Genomic DNA, 14,052 nt, shown 5'->3' with positions numbered 1-14,052 from the left:
GATTTGAATTTGCCCAGATTGCTCCAAAGGCAGACAGTCCACACATGGAGACGCAAAGTATGGAACTGTGCAGAGGTCAAGTACATTTGTACAAAGTGTCACAGGAGAATTCATTAAAGGTGTTTTTGAACATTCTTACAAAAGATTCCATTATCCAACAATTCAAGGCTCTAAAATTCGACTTTCAGTGAACCCAGATATTCTTTAAAACTTTAATTTCAATGACTCAACATAAGGGTTAATGTGTCATTCCTCCGTTGCAAGAACTCCACTCACGTTTGGTAGTTCCTATCGACTTGAAAATTTGAATATAACTAAATTGCAGAATCAATGGCGTGGGCTTTTGCCAGGATGATTTGCATATAGTACTCGAAACTGGGTCAGTGAGTAGTGATAGCTCAGATAAACACGAGACACCATCAGCTGCCAATTGTGTCATCACGTGAGTGTAATTACAAATCGGGAAAACGTGAGCGTGATGTACGACATGTCAAAAATGGAATGCTCCTACTGATCTGATTTGCATATAACATATATCAGCTGTGCCAACTATGCTCTCAATTGCTGAAGAATGTGATTTGCCAGTGTTCTTTCACATGCTTGATGTCAGTACGTCAACACATGGTTGTCCCTATACTACCCCTTTACATGCCTGTACTGGCACGTGCTGTGTGTCAGGACCCACAACAGGTTACGGGGCACTAACTGACACACACACAAACACACACACACACACACACACACACACACACACACACACACACACACTACTTATAATGAAAATGGCAAATAGAGAGGCTTCTTTTCAGCTCCAAGCACTCAAAGCACTTTACCTTTCATGCCTTATAATTCACCCATTCACACACACACACACACTCCAATTACAGTCATCATTATAATATTTAAATCGCAATATAGAATTCCGCATCTCTGGTATGGTATGGTATGCCAATCTATGAGCTTGTCAGCTCCTTGGCACTGCTTGCCGTTAAAGTGCCTATTTGCTGGCCCTGATCTCACCTGTCCCTGTTCCTTTATATTTCCCCATTTGTAGGCCCATGCTTGCAGAAGGGATGGACGGGTGGCAGGCGTGTACCCTTTTGCTTTGTTTCCTTGGTTCGTCCTTACTCCTTACTCCTTATGCATCCATTCACTCACTTACAAACTGACTGATTGCTCACACTGACATGTTTCCTTTGAACTTATAGATTACTTTTTGTTATAAATAAATTCTAAACAAATTCTAAAATAAATTCTAAAACGTGCATCCTCCTCTGTTTTGTGACAACTTGGAGCCCGGTCGATCCAACGTACCAGTTTAGTAAGAGGGTACCCCGATTGTCTGAAACTGATGAAAAAGGACCAGCTCCGACTCGTGACAACAACATTATATAATCACGGTGCTCTGGGTAAACACTAGCAATGTTGGAGACTCCATTTTCTGTATTGCAAATCAATGTAGCATCAACGTGATTTTAAAGCACTATAAGGTAAACAAACTTGTGTTGCCTTCACAAACATATCTAAGAAAGGTATCTTTTGGGCCAGGGTTATACGCCTGACTGAACCACGTGTCCCAGATGTGTCACCATGGTTTTGAAAATAATAATAATAGAAAATCCCCTTGTATACCTTACAGCCATCTGTCAACATGCTCTACAGAGATTATGCAAAGATAGAGCGGTAAAACATTCTCCTTTGACCTTTGTCACTTGCTATTGCAGCTGATCTAGACATGATGGGAAAGAAGGCAGTGACACAAACAGTCAGAGGTAGATCATCCATATGAGGAAAATCCACTCTGAGAATGTTACATTATGGCTATGAGAACAACAAGGATTATAGTAAATGTGATGTTTTACTTTAATGTTTTCTAAAATCTATGCACGTGCAAGAACATTCACCTCTCAAAGCAGGTCTGCATAGTTCACTTCTCTCCCTGCTCTATTTTTTTTATTACCTCCTCGTTCCTCCTTGGGCAATGTGCTGGCCTGAGGGACCATTGAAACCATGAGAGAACAACCTGTTGGAACAGGCTTCCAGCAGAAGTCATAACTGAAACTTCTACCAGAATATCTTGTCAATAGACTAATAAGAGAAAGACTAGCGCTTCAAAAGCGACTTCGTCGGACATTGGCGCCCCGAGTTCAAACAGCCTCTCTTGGGCCACGGTCTGTGCTGCTGCCCTGTCACTGTCACAAGCATGACTCGGCTGGAACAGTTCAACAGGCACTGCTGGAGTGTCAGGCACTGATGTAGTCACACATCTAAATGTGACGTGGGGGTCTAAGGTGAACAGTGCGGTGTGCAGCAACACGGCTTATTCCAGCACAGCTGCATGCAGATATTATGTAATATGCTTCTGCATCTCCCTTTGCGATTAGGACTGTGAAGAATATATCTGTCTAAAAATGCACTTTCTGGATATCTACGCATGCATTTGCTCCAATAACCACCTGAGGGACATATCAACACAGTGCCCAGTTTTCCACAGAAATGCACAAGCAGCCATTGGTTATGCAATAAAATGTCATAGATACACAGATAAATAAACACACACACACACACACACACACACACACACACACACACACACACACACACATGCACATGCATATAGACATACATGCAGACAGGCAAATGAATACAAATCATACGTATTTACATTACAATATAACCATATATTATATGAAAATATATGGCAAGTCAGGAGAAAACATACCACTGTCAGCCTGGGTACCCAATGATTGGTTGGAAGTCCTCAGTGAGAGATTCTTGACAACAGTCCTGAAGGGAGGCTCTCTTTCAAAGAGTGACAGACAGGAAAAACAACTGACTGGTGTGGAGTGTGTATTTATGGATTACTGTGTGTGTGTTGGGGTGGGGGGGGGTGTATCTCAGTGAGTGAGACAGGAAAAGAGGGTGAGCAAGTGAGAGAGAGAGAGTAACTGTGTGTGTGCGTGAGAGAGAGAGAGAGAAAGGGAGAGAGAGAGCGAGAGAGAGAGAGAGGAGGGTGTCCATACTGATGTATCCTCCCAGTGAACCTCCCAAAATGCTGAGATGGTTATTTCAGTGATGTTGTAATCAAACAGAGCAAGGACAGGATGAATAAACCAAATAAAACTTTTAAAGGTTAAATAAATGATCTCACCAGGCAAATGCGCTCAGGAATACAACATTATCTTTGTGACAGGACTGTATTATTGTCCTGTCTATACACCACCTGTCCAAGTATATGACATTGAACTTTTTTTTTTCTTTTTTTTTTTGCACCTCTGGTTAGACGCAAACTGTATTTCGGTGTCTTTGTACTTGTGCTCTGTACAATGACAATAAAGTTGAATCTAATCCAATCTACAGTAATTGAGCATGTTCTTGTGATATTGAACAACATGTCAGACATCAGTTTGCTATATTATAATGTTCAGAAAATGAAATTGAGTCTGATCAGTAAAACTTCTGTTGTATTCAATAGGGCTCGGGATCGTGACGTGAAAACTTTGCAGGCAGCCATATTGGCAGCCTCACTCCTTAGTTTACTATGGATTACTATGGATTTACTCCCGCCTGTTAGTGTGTTCCTGTTACTTAATGTTTGCCTTCTTGGTCGTATGTTGCCGTGTAGTGGGGTGTAACAGCGCAACCCACGATCAACTCACGAATCGCTAATACTATACATTTTCTGCTTCTTGTCTTCTGCATCTGAATGAATGGATTATTACAGTACGTTCGGTGCGCTACCAACAGCAACATGGCGGCAATATTCCTAGAACGCAACGCGTGTGCCCGAGCCCTAATATACGGGTTACGCATAGTTAATAAATATAGCCTACATGCATGATACGGGTTACGCATGCATGATTGAACATTCCAAATTACACCTGCCAAACACACTTTTGCCAAAAACACTTTTACTTTTTTTTTCTGTGTGAACCACAAACCAAGAACCAGTTGCATTCCAATACGCTACTAAGGCGGCATCATACAATGTGTTAATAGCATGATTTATAGCCATTTTGGATGGAAGTAACAATTAACAAGTACAATGACTGTTATTCATATGAGTTCTTCGTAAACGGGCGATAAAATTTAACGGAGATGAGCTGCCTGTCAGTGTACACAACCACATTAGATTAATTCACCAGTGATGGTGGGACTATAAGGGCCTGGGGCCTAGGAGAGAAAACAGAGTGGCGACACTCCCTTAAGAGACCGTGGAAAAAAAACGACAGCGCTTTCCCGTGCTAGTTTCCGGGTTATGGAAGTTTTGGAACTTCAAACAGCCATATCTCTTGGTCAGTAGTCAATGAGTTCATTGATTACACTCTCCAGCATCCAGAAATATATACATCCCACCCTCCTGCGATTCAGCCATTCAGCACAGGGGTTTTTTTTTGGAACTTTTGATCATGTGGCGGCAACATCAGAGTGTCGCTCTCTTTCTATGGCTCTGCTGGGGCCCACAGAAACTCTACAGTATTATCCGGTTGTAGTCCGATGTCACAGAGCCCAACAGCAGTTTTGTCAAAAAAAACATTTACTAGCACAGCCAGCCGGTTTTCACAACTCGTAAACTTTGTCACCATCACATCCATTTTAGTGAGGGTAAAACAAAATTGTAAAAAATAGTTAATTGTATGATGTCACAGTCTATGGAAGCAGAGAGAGGCCACATCATGTCATTACTTTTTTCACCTTGATCTCGGTGAAACAGCCCAATTCATTTGTGATGACAAGAAAAAAATGTATGATGACTGCCTCTCTCGGCTTCCATAACAGATCAACAGAACAAGTCACAATGCATTATCTGATTATTTACTGTCTAAAACACAATACATACTGCGAGGCCATAATACAGAACTTCCTAACTTGCAAATTCAATCATATCTGTTTGATAGCCATGGTACCTACAGTATGTTTAGACAGTCATGATACAGTCGCTCCTAAGGCAGCGTTTTCCTAAATTTAGACAGGAAAGACGTATTACAGAAATCTCCCAAGTCACCAACATTCTCAAGAAATATTCCTAACTTTAGGATGACCCATAACATATGATGATCGATAGAACTCTCCTATGTCAATGTATCTCAATGGGTGTACTGCTCAACAGGAAGTTAGGCCACAAAGCATATTGCACGGAACCCCTTATTGCACGGAATAGGGGACTTTTAGAGGACTTTTATAGAAATAGTTAAAAATATATATATACAGTATAATTAAAATTGGGAGAGATAGAGAGATACAAAAGTAAGAGAAAGTGAAGAAAGAGATTAAGTGAGAGAAAGTGGGCAAGAGAGAAGTAGCCTAAAGGGCTACGTACACTGGCGCCGACATGACAGTGGCTTACTCAGCTTTCAACATTAATTAGCTTACATTAGATTCCATTGCTCTCAATATAACGCCACATCACACTTTGCCGTCACTACCATGAGAAATTACGATTCAGTTCTATTTTGCCGACACTGCTTTGTAAAATCCATTGTTTATCCAGGTTTTGCCATGAAAGCCGTTGGTGCTGATGTGCATGGCCAAGTGACAGTGAACTCATGTCGTCGGTGGTGACCGTGGAACACTGGGCTTAAGAGAACCATTTGAATGGAGACACGGAGGAAAAGGTTCCTTTTAAGTGGCTGCAGCCAATTAGACTAGAGCAGATGCACTGATTGCACTACAGACCCTACTATGTCATAAAGATTATGTTAAGTTTATGGCAGAAATGTCTTAGTTTTTATCTCAAAAGTATACATTTCACAAAAATGAGAAGTCAGGTAAAAAAAAATAAAAAATAAGGTTCAAGAGCTGCACATCAAAATGTGAAGTTTCTATGCTACAGTTAGCGTATAAGTTCAAGTTTAAGTTGAGTTATGCCCTGGAGGAATAATACAAAGAAGAAGAAGCCACCAAATAACAACACAGTTCACAGTTCATTGCTTTGTATGCAAATGTATAAATATATAACTAAATATAACCATATAAAACTAAATAACCATAACCATAACCATAACCATATATATGTGCCTCTGTTAAGGGATATTTGCTGAATGTTGGTAAAAGTACGAAGTGATATCTACTGGAAATATTTGTAGCCTATTATGTTCATTACACCGTCAGTGCACCATTCAAAGCTGACGTGTGCCCCCTTCTGTTGTGAGTTCTCACATGAACAGCTGTCTGGAGTGCCTCACAAATCGGGTGAGAAAGATTGAGAGGAATGTGTTTCTCTCCAGAAAGCTGTGTGGAAGCTACCTACTTAATGAATGCTGACTGCACCACTCCAGGGTACAGTATTTATTGTAAAAAAACAACCATATAGCTGTCGTCGCTGAGAGAATGTAGCCTATTTAACCCCACATTAAAAAAATCTTGCCTTACCTGTATGTAGCCTACTGCAGCAGATTGGATCCTGAACAGACCCTCTGATATGGGCCAGGGGTGTTCTGCAAATACCAGATTCGCTCTCACTTACACATCAGAACCCCTGTTAAGCACGAGTTGACTGTGTTATGACACTGACAGAATCATTCAAGTGCACATTAATGATGCCGGACTCCACTATTCGCTCAGAGCTTAGTCTCCTAGTCAGATGGTGACCATGGTGACCAGTATAGCTGCATAGAGAGGCAATGTTGGTCCCTGTTTATTGTTTTTATTATTATTATTATTATTATTATTATTTTTATCAGTTATTTGTACTAACATTAGGCTGACCTCTTTGAAAGGATTTGCCTTCTGGTCACTTGGGTCAATCCAAACTGACGAGAATACATGTCTTTGTAATCCCACTGTGGACATGGGGATTGAACCCTGTCATTAACTAGTCACACAGGAGAATGAGAAACACTCGTATTTTATGATGCAAACTAAATAACAACAGTGGGCATTCAACAATACTCTTCACATGCAACTGTGAATACAAACGTACAGTATATAGATAGGCAATACAGCAGCTTAAGTTTTTTTACATTATCATCATCAGTATGTCCATCAAAAGATAAAATACAACTTGATAGACAAATGACACACACAAATAATAAAAAAGCTATTTAAGTCAAGAGAAGTGGCAGAGATTTACAATAATCAATGTAATTTATGATGCAGATTTTTGTCGGTGGTGTCTGTGATGTCCAAATGTCATATTTATGTCATATTGGAAAATCAATTCAAACAAAATTAGTTTCCAGCTAAACAAAACCAATTTGGCTATGTCTTGGATCCAAAAAAGGATCAAATACTTTCTACACATTTTAACAGTTAAATAACTGATTGACTGAAACAAAATTGAGCACAGTGACAAGGCAGATGTGGTCAGACTGGCAAACTGCTACAACCTAAACTGCTTCTTAAAGGTGCCCTCACCCCATAATAACATAAAACATATGAGATACATATGGATAAAGTCCAGAGATGAAGCCGGGGGAAAAGTTTCCCTTATATGAGCACAGACAAAGTCGTTCCCATGGAGTACAACACCTATAGGAGCAGCAGAGGGACTTATGGGTCCAGAGTGCAGAGGCCCCTCAGGCTTGACTGAAGCCAACAGTTCCCATGTCTCAATTTAGCTGTGCATAGTTTTGTAACCCTTGCGCTGCTCTTCCCCTCTTCGCCCCTAGGGGAAGCAGAGTGTAGGTTGGCTCAGGGGTTTGTTGTGGTTACGTTGGCCCATGTTGGAAACTCTTTCAGCTGGAACATCGCCACTCCCCAGGTGTTCAGCGCAAGTTGGACACACAAGACACCCAACAGGTTCAGCGCAAAGCCAGCCTTTGCCTGGTAAGGATAAGCACAACAGTTACAAACACACAAGTGTGCGTGTGTGTGTGTGTGTGTGTGTGTGTGTGTGTGTGTGTGTGTGTGTGTGTGTGTGTATACATATATGTGAGTGTGTGTGTGTGTGTGTGTGTGTGTGTGTGTGTGTGTGTGTGTGTGTGTGTGTGTGTGTGTGTGTGTGTGTGTGTGTGTGTACGTGTGTTCTTCTAATTGAGTTCTATAGCCAGAGAACTAGCTCAAGTGTTTTACCATGTCTAAGACTTTGAGGTTCCCGTATGAGAAAGCGATGGCGTTCGGTGGGGTGGCCACTGGCAGCATGAACGCCAGGGAGGCGCAGATGGTGCTGGGCAACATGACGTACAGCGGATGCAAACCAATGTTGCTAGCCTAGGGATGGACAACACATTATTGTATACCAGGGTTTACATGATGCATTATGGACAGGAGGGGAGACTTTCCACACTGGGCCCCTCATTCATCTCCACACACACACACACACACACACACACACACACACACACACACACACACACACACACACACCAGCACCACCTATAGAACATAACAGACACCATTACGTGAGTGTTATTAATTAAACAGAATAATAAGATAATAACAAAATGTCCTACAACCAGACGCCATTTTCAACTGATTTCTGTATACTGCATATGAGTCAGGCCTTTCTCGCGACATCACCATCTCGGTGCCACTCTGCCCGTGTTCTCTCACCATGGCGCCCAGTATGGGCAGGAAGAGCGTGGTGGTGGCAGTGTTGCTGGAGCACTCTGTGAAGGTGGCGATGAGCAGGCAGATGAGGAAGGCAATAGCAAAGTCGGGGACATTCTTCAGGGGCTCCAGGCTCTGACCGAGCCACAAAGACAGTCCAGACGTCTGCTCAGAGGCGCCATGGGAAGTCCAAGTACAGAAGGGTCAGTGAGAGAAATGCAACGTTGCAAATGCAGTATTGATAATGGTGCATAATAAACGTTTTGAGATTGTCCTCACAGAGACAGAGCATCAAGACTTATCTGACTGTGTTTTCACTCATAACTCAATGTAAATAACTTACCTCAAATAGTCATAAATGACATGAACGGACAAAAATGCATGGGCCATAATAGTCATATGGCTTTGGACTAGAATCTTCCAAACTGACAGTTCGTGGCCCTATGTGTATTTACTGTAGTGTTGTACTATTAGTGCTGAATTATCCACTGTATCACTGTAAATGCAGTATCACACAGTGTTTATCAGAAGAGAGGGAGAGCATATACCTCACTGCCACGGGCCAGAGCAAAGCCACCTCCCAGCAGGAGGAGAATGTTCCAGGGCATCTTTTCATGAACCACCTCCCAGTTCAGCAGCGCTGGTGGAGCCTTCAGACTTTCGCCTGCGTGATAAATCACAGTCAGTCATCATCAGCCCCTTTGGAGGTGAGAGAACTGTTCGGGGCACTTCAAAATGATCCCATTTGTCATGCAAAGCATTCCAAACCCAGTCAGTTCACAGGGTAGTTCCCCTCAGCTAAATTTGTAGATCTTTGCTGTTCAGGAAATCTCAAAAGGATTTGGATAACTTGGGCTGTAGTGATAAGATAATCTGAACATGTCTTGTTTCATTTAGGAGGCGGTTTTCTGAGATAATCCAGGACACAATTGATAAACAATTTCAATCAATTGATAAACAATCTTCTCATATACAGTACTGTATGGTTACCACTGCTCAAGATGACAACAATAACAGTCATACAGACAGATCCACGTGTTTCGTTCTTTTTAGAACAGAGTGTGAAAAGATGTGTATGAGAACATTGTATAGTTTCTAAGAAACGGTTGTCTGGTAAGCAAATAAATGCGAGCAGTGGTGAGAATCTCTCCAATGTAATTCAAGTAAAGTTAAGTGGTGTCCTCCAAATGAATCCTGGTGACATACCTCCAGGTCAAAGCTATTTTTCAAATGTAAGTAATCCTAACAGGCTGCCTTTGTTTGGTAAACAGAGCACTTGACACCATGACAAAGTGAATCGAATATGAGCTTTTGAATATGAGACTTAGAGAAAAACATCTGTGGGAGATTTGATCTAAGCATTGGAGAACAATTAAGAAAAGGAGTCACTTTACTGGACACTAGAAGAATTCTGAAGATCATTTTTTGTATGAGCAAAATCTCAAAGTCATACCATTCATATCACCTGTTCTGCCCCCGAAACATCGTGGCCTTTGTGAGGGAATGATGAAAAAGAGCAGGGACATGAAAATGGCCACAGTCCCATCAGAGACAAACCTGAAACACAAGGCGCCAGACCATTAACAATTCAATACCCCCATGCATGAGTCACATAGGACAAATGTGATTGATTGATCCTCACTTGTGATTTATTAGAACCCTGGCACGAAATGACCTCTGGATATGCACAAGATAGAGTTACCTCATTGATAAATAGCACTTACAAAGCAACTCAAGTTATTTTTTTAGAAATTGGACATACGGATATTGATGGGTCAATGACTAACGTCCCTACGCAGCACACAGACCTAGACTGTAAATGTTTCAAGTCAAATGTGTATGTTATCTCTAAAAAGGCCTGTTTTTCATGACTAAATGGGGTGGGGGTTTACTTACTCTTTCTCCTGGTTAAAGAGCACTGTTGCCCAGCCAGGCATGAAGCCAGGCTCGCGCGTGAACCACAGTAGAACCAGCAGCACAAACACCACCAACACATTGCCCTCAGCAAAGGATATGCTGCCAAGCTTCTTATATTCATTCTTCATCACTTGGTACGCCGCCCTGTCGCCATCAGATTTGGCACCGCATCCAAATGATTGCTTGAAACTGTGGAGTCAGAGAAAATGTACAAAACATGTACAATGTTCCAAACAGCCAAGGCCAAAACAATGTTGTATACTGGATTGGTGTCAGAAACATTCTGTAAAGTTGAAACTCAAGGACACTGTCAGGGTATTTAGCAGTGCGATTAGATACGCATACAAAATCTCCCAAATATCTGGGTATGGCATGTTTTTTTGGGCGCTCTGGGCAATGTCTGATATCTCTACACACTTTCAGTCAGTCTGAAGAAGTAGAGTATGCGTGTCATGCTTGACAACATACTGTATAATTTGTGTGAGAGCTTCAGATTGAAACCCACCCACTGACATTCGACTACGTACTTGAATCCCAGGTACATGATCTGAAGCCAGAACCAGGCGATGACGAGCATCAACAACATGTTGGGAAAGCAGAATCCAAACCAGCTGGCAAAGTTGATTATTCCACCATTGCCTGGATACAGTCTGTATATAGTCAGGGAGAGAGAGAGAGAGAGATTTTAGTCTTCAATAGAGAAGAGGCATGCAACAGGTTTTGGCATGTTCTTTTGACGGAGCGTATGAAAATATCTCACTCATCCATCTGTCCCTTGAGGATAAGGTTGGGGGTGGTACCGGTGAGGGTGGCAGTGCCCCCGATGCTAGCCGAGTAGCACACACACAGGCTCATGCCCTTGGAGAGGTTGCTGTATTTCTGCTCGCGTTTCTTGCGTCTCTCCTCAGCCAACGTGTATCCATCTTCTACCACTTTCTCTGAAGGCAAACAATGTCAACATTAGTCTCCTCTGACACACCCAGTGACTGTGAAATCAGAAAAACGTGAGATCCGAGGAACACTAAACTTTACCCACCAAACTGCCCATCAGCATTTCATTATCTTTTACCGAGGGAGAAGATGATTGACAAGACAACGATAACTGACTGTGACCTCAAGTGTTTTCACAGCGGAAAAAAGAAATCAGAAAAAACTGAACGTCTCTGTTCGCTAACTATCCACCTGTGGTGATGCCCTTGGTCTCGTCCATCTGGAAGCCCTCATTGGTCTGTCCCCTCTGCAGCTCCAAGTCGTCGGCCTCTTCCTCGGTCTTCTGGAGCTGGGCCAGCACGGCGTGGGCGATGGGCAGCATCATGGCCGTGGAGGCCGTGTTACTGATCCACATGGACAGGAAGGCCGTGGTGCCCATGAAGCCCATCATGAGGCTACAGGCCAGGAGAGGATGGAGGAGAGCAGGACAAGGAGAGGAAGGCAAAAGGAAGAAAAGAGGAAGAGGAGAGGGCATGGGGGAAATAAGGAAAGGGACGAATTGAGTTGAGTTGAGAGAAGGAATGTACGGGGAATGGAGGAAAAAACAACCCATTTCAGGACAGGAGAGGATTATTGGAGAGAAAAGAGGAGCAGAGGATCAGGGTACACAGAGAGGAGGGTAAAAAGGACACAAAGAACAAACAAACAATAAAGGACTCCTCTGAGCAATCTCAATCTCCTGTGTAGATAAGATAGCAGCCACGTACAGAGCTGGTTTCACCCCAACCAGGAGCAGCACACGCAGAGCAATACGCTTGTGTAGGTTCCAGTGCTCCACCGCAATGGCCACCAGGAGACCCCCAATGAACAGCATGTTGGAGTCTTTCAGATACTGGATAGACACCTAAAGACAAGTCACATTGTACATGTTACTCATCATAAGGCAAGGCAGGGTAAAAACAAAAAAAAAAGATTTGAAAAATTGAAAGAACACAGAGAAATAAACCATTTAAAAAACCTTATCATAATGCATATAAATCATTTGTAAAGGAGACCCCAGAGATAAAGGCAATGTCCTGCAGATAAGATACCTCTGAGGCCTGCATGATCCCCATCAAGGGGAAGAGGATGACGGGGAGCAACGCCGTGACAGCCAGCGGAATGCACTCCGTGCACCAGTACAGCGCCATCAGGATGATAGCAAAGCCGCACTTGGCCTCCTGCAACACAAATCTCACACTTTAAGACACAATGCCTGGAATTGTCTGGTAAGAAGGCAGCACTTTGCATACAAACACGTTTAATGTACAGATGCTTCACTGGAGGAAGGGACTAAGCCGAAACGTGTCTGTGCAAAAACATGTTTGTATGCAAAGTTACAAAGCACAAGTTACAAGTCATACTTTGACTGTAGTACAAGGTCACACCTGGGAAAATATAGAGGCGAACAAGTTTGAATCGGACTAAAAGCTATGCTTGAATAGAAACTCAATTATAAATAATATGATTTTATGAGATGTACTTAGAACACTCTTTATATGCAGCTGTACTGCTAATCATTGTTACTGACGCTTTCATTTTAATTTCTCAAACATGCTTGGCCATCTTATTTATACTTTCTTTATGATCTTTTCACATTTTAGATAAAAGCATATGACAGTTATTGTGACAATTACTGATCCATTTCAGCAAACGAAATCTATTCATATTCATCTATTAAATGTAAAATACTAGTTATACCATTAACAGCCACATGTCACACTTAGTTGCAGCTTTACAGTCATTTATTTACATAAAAAAAGTTATTTGGGTCTTTCAAAAGCTTAAGACCTATAACTGTGACTTCTACACAAGACAGAATTTAAATAATACCAGTGAAGACTGCATAAATAAGACCAGGCCTATTTGCCATATGCTGTTCTACCACAACATCTGTTTAATTACTATGATGTCCTACCATAACCCCTGATACTAAATCATGATTAGCCTATCACCTAATACACAAACATTCAAAGAGAACTAACACAATAACAAAGACTTGTTAACCATGCTCCTTCATAATAGTTAAACTAACTAAATGCTAGATCTTAAATCCCTCAGAGGTCTAAAATTGAACAAGCAGGTAAATTAATAGAACATATTCAGATAATGTTGTTAATTAGTAATCTTCGGTAAGTCTCACATGAGGCACATAACAACTTTTCGATCATGTTCCTGCAGGACATATCTATATTTTTTAAACAAATCAGTGTTTGTTATTCAAAGTGGTATATGGTCCTACTTACCGGCCCATCAATGACCAATGGTAAGGGCAAAATCACAAGTGGTGTGACAAAAATGATGATGAAATTGCGATATTGCCAGAGCCATCTCAAAAATCCTGCCATTGCTTCAGCCCAATGGATGAATGGAGAAAGTAAGTTCCCCAAAGAAAAATTTAATTAACGGATGGAAAAGGTTTTATGAGATAATTGAGGATACAGCCACACTATTTAAAGAGAGCGCACCAGATAAAGTTGGGGTATATATAGTGCACTCATGGCAGAATTAAACATTAACCAAGGGGCGCTGATAGATAGAATGAACAGTTTGAAAAAGGGATGAGAAGACAATAGAGACAACGGAGGAATCAGATTGAAAATGAAGAGAGGAAAAGAAGAAAACGATGAGTCTGGAGAGAGTGTCAAAAACAAGCGCAACAAAAACCCCAAAAAA

At 41.7% G+C, this 14,052-nt stretch overlaps 1 protein-coding gene across 1 annotated transcript; it reads right to left on the bottom strand.

The window, feature by feature from the left end:
• Positions 1-7,410: 7,410 nt before the first annotated feature.
• On the bottom strand, positions 7,411-13,724 carry LOC134099675 (solute carrier family 13 member 2-like). Its single transcript, XM_062552635.1, has 12 exons — positions 13,623-13,724; positions 12,429-12,557; positions 12,105-12,241; positions 11,590-11,792; positions 11,168-11,345; positions 10,935-11,057; positions 10,387-10,596; positions 9,944-10,047; positions 9,039-9,154; positions 8,494-8,655; positions 8,014-8,151; positions 7,411-7,764 (listed from the first exon to the last, which is right to left on the bottom strand). The coding sequence occupies exons 1-12, from the start codon at positions 13,722-13,724 to the stop codon at positions 7,633-7,635; spliced, it is 1,734 nt and encodes a 577-aa protein (XP_062408619.1). The 3' UTR covers positions 7,411-7,632.
• Positions 13,725-14,052: the final 328 nt, after the last annotated feature.

Source organism: Sardina pilchardus, chromosome 13, assembly GCF_963854185.1.
Source record: "Sardina pilchardus chromosome 13, fSarPil1.1, whole genome shotgun sequence".
NCBI classification, from domain to species: domain Eukaryota; kingdom Metazoa; phylum Chordata; class Actinopteri; order Clupeiformes; family Clupeidae; genus Sardina; species Sardina pilchardus.
This window is presented reverse-complemented; position numbering and strand designations above follow the sequence as displayed.

Excerpts from the sequence above, each read along its gene's own strand:
- LOC134099675 (XM_062552635.1), bottom strand. The coding sequence starts at position 13,724 with ATGGCAGGATTTTTGAGATGGCTCTGGCAATATCGCAATTTCATCATC. Across the intron at positions 12,242-12,428 it reads GGATCATGCAGGCCTCAGAG|GTGTCTATCCAGTATCTGAA; the intron begins GTATCTTATCTG and ends ACTTGTCTTTAG. Across the intron at positions 8,656-9,038 it reads CTCTGGCCCGTGGCAGTGAG|ACGTCTGGACTGTCTTTGTG; the intron begins GTATATGCTCTC and ends GCCTCTGAGCAG.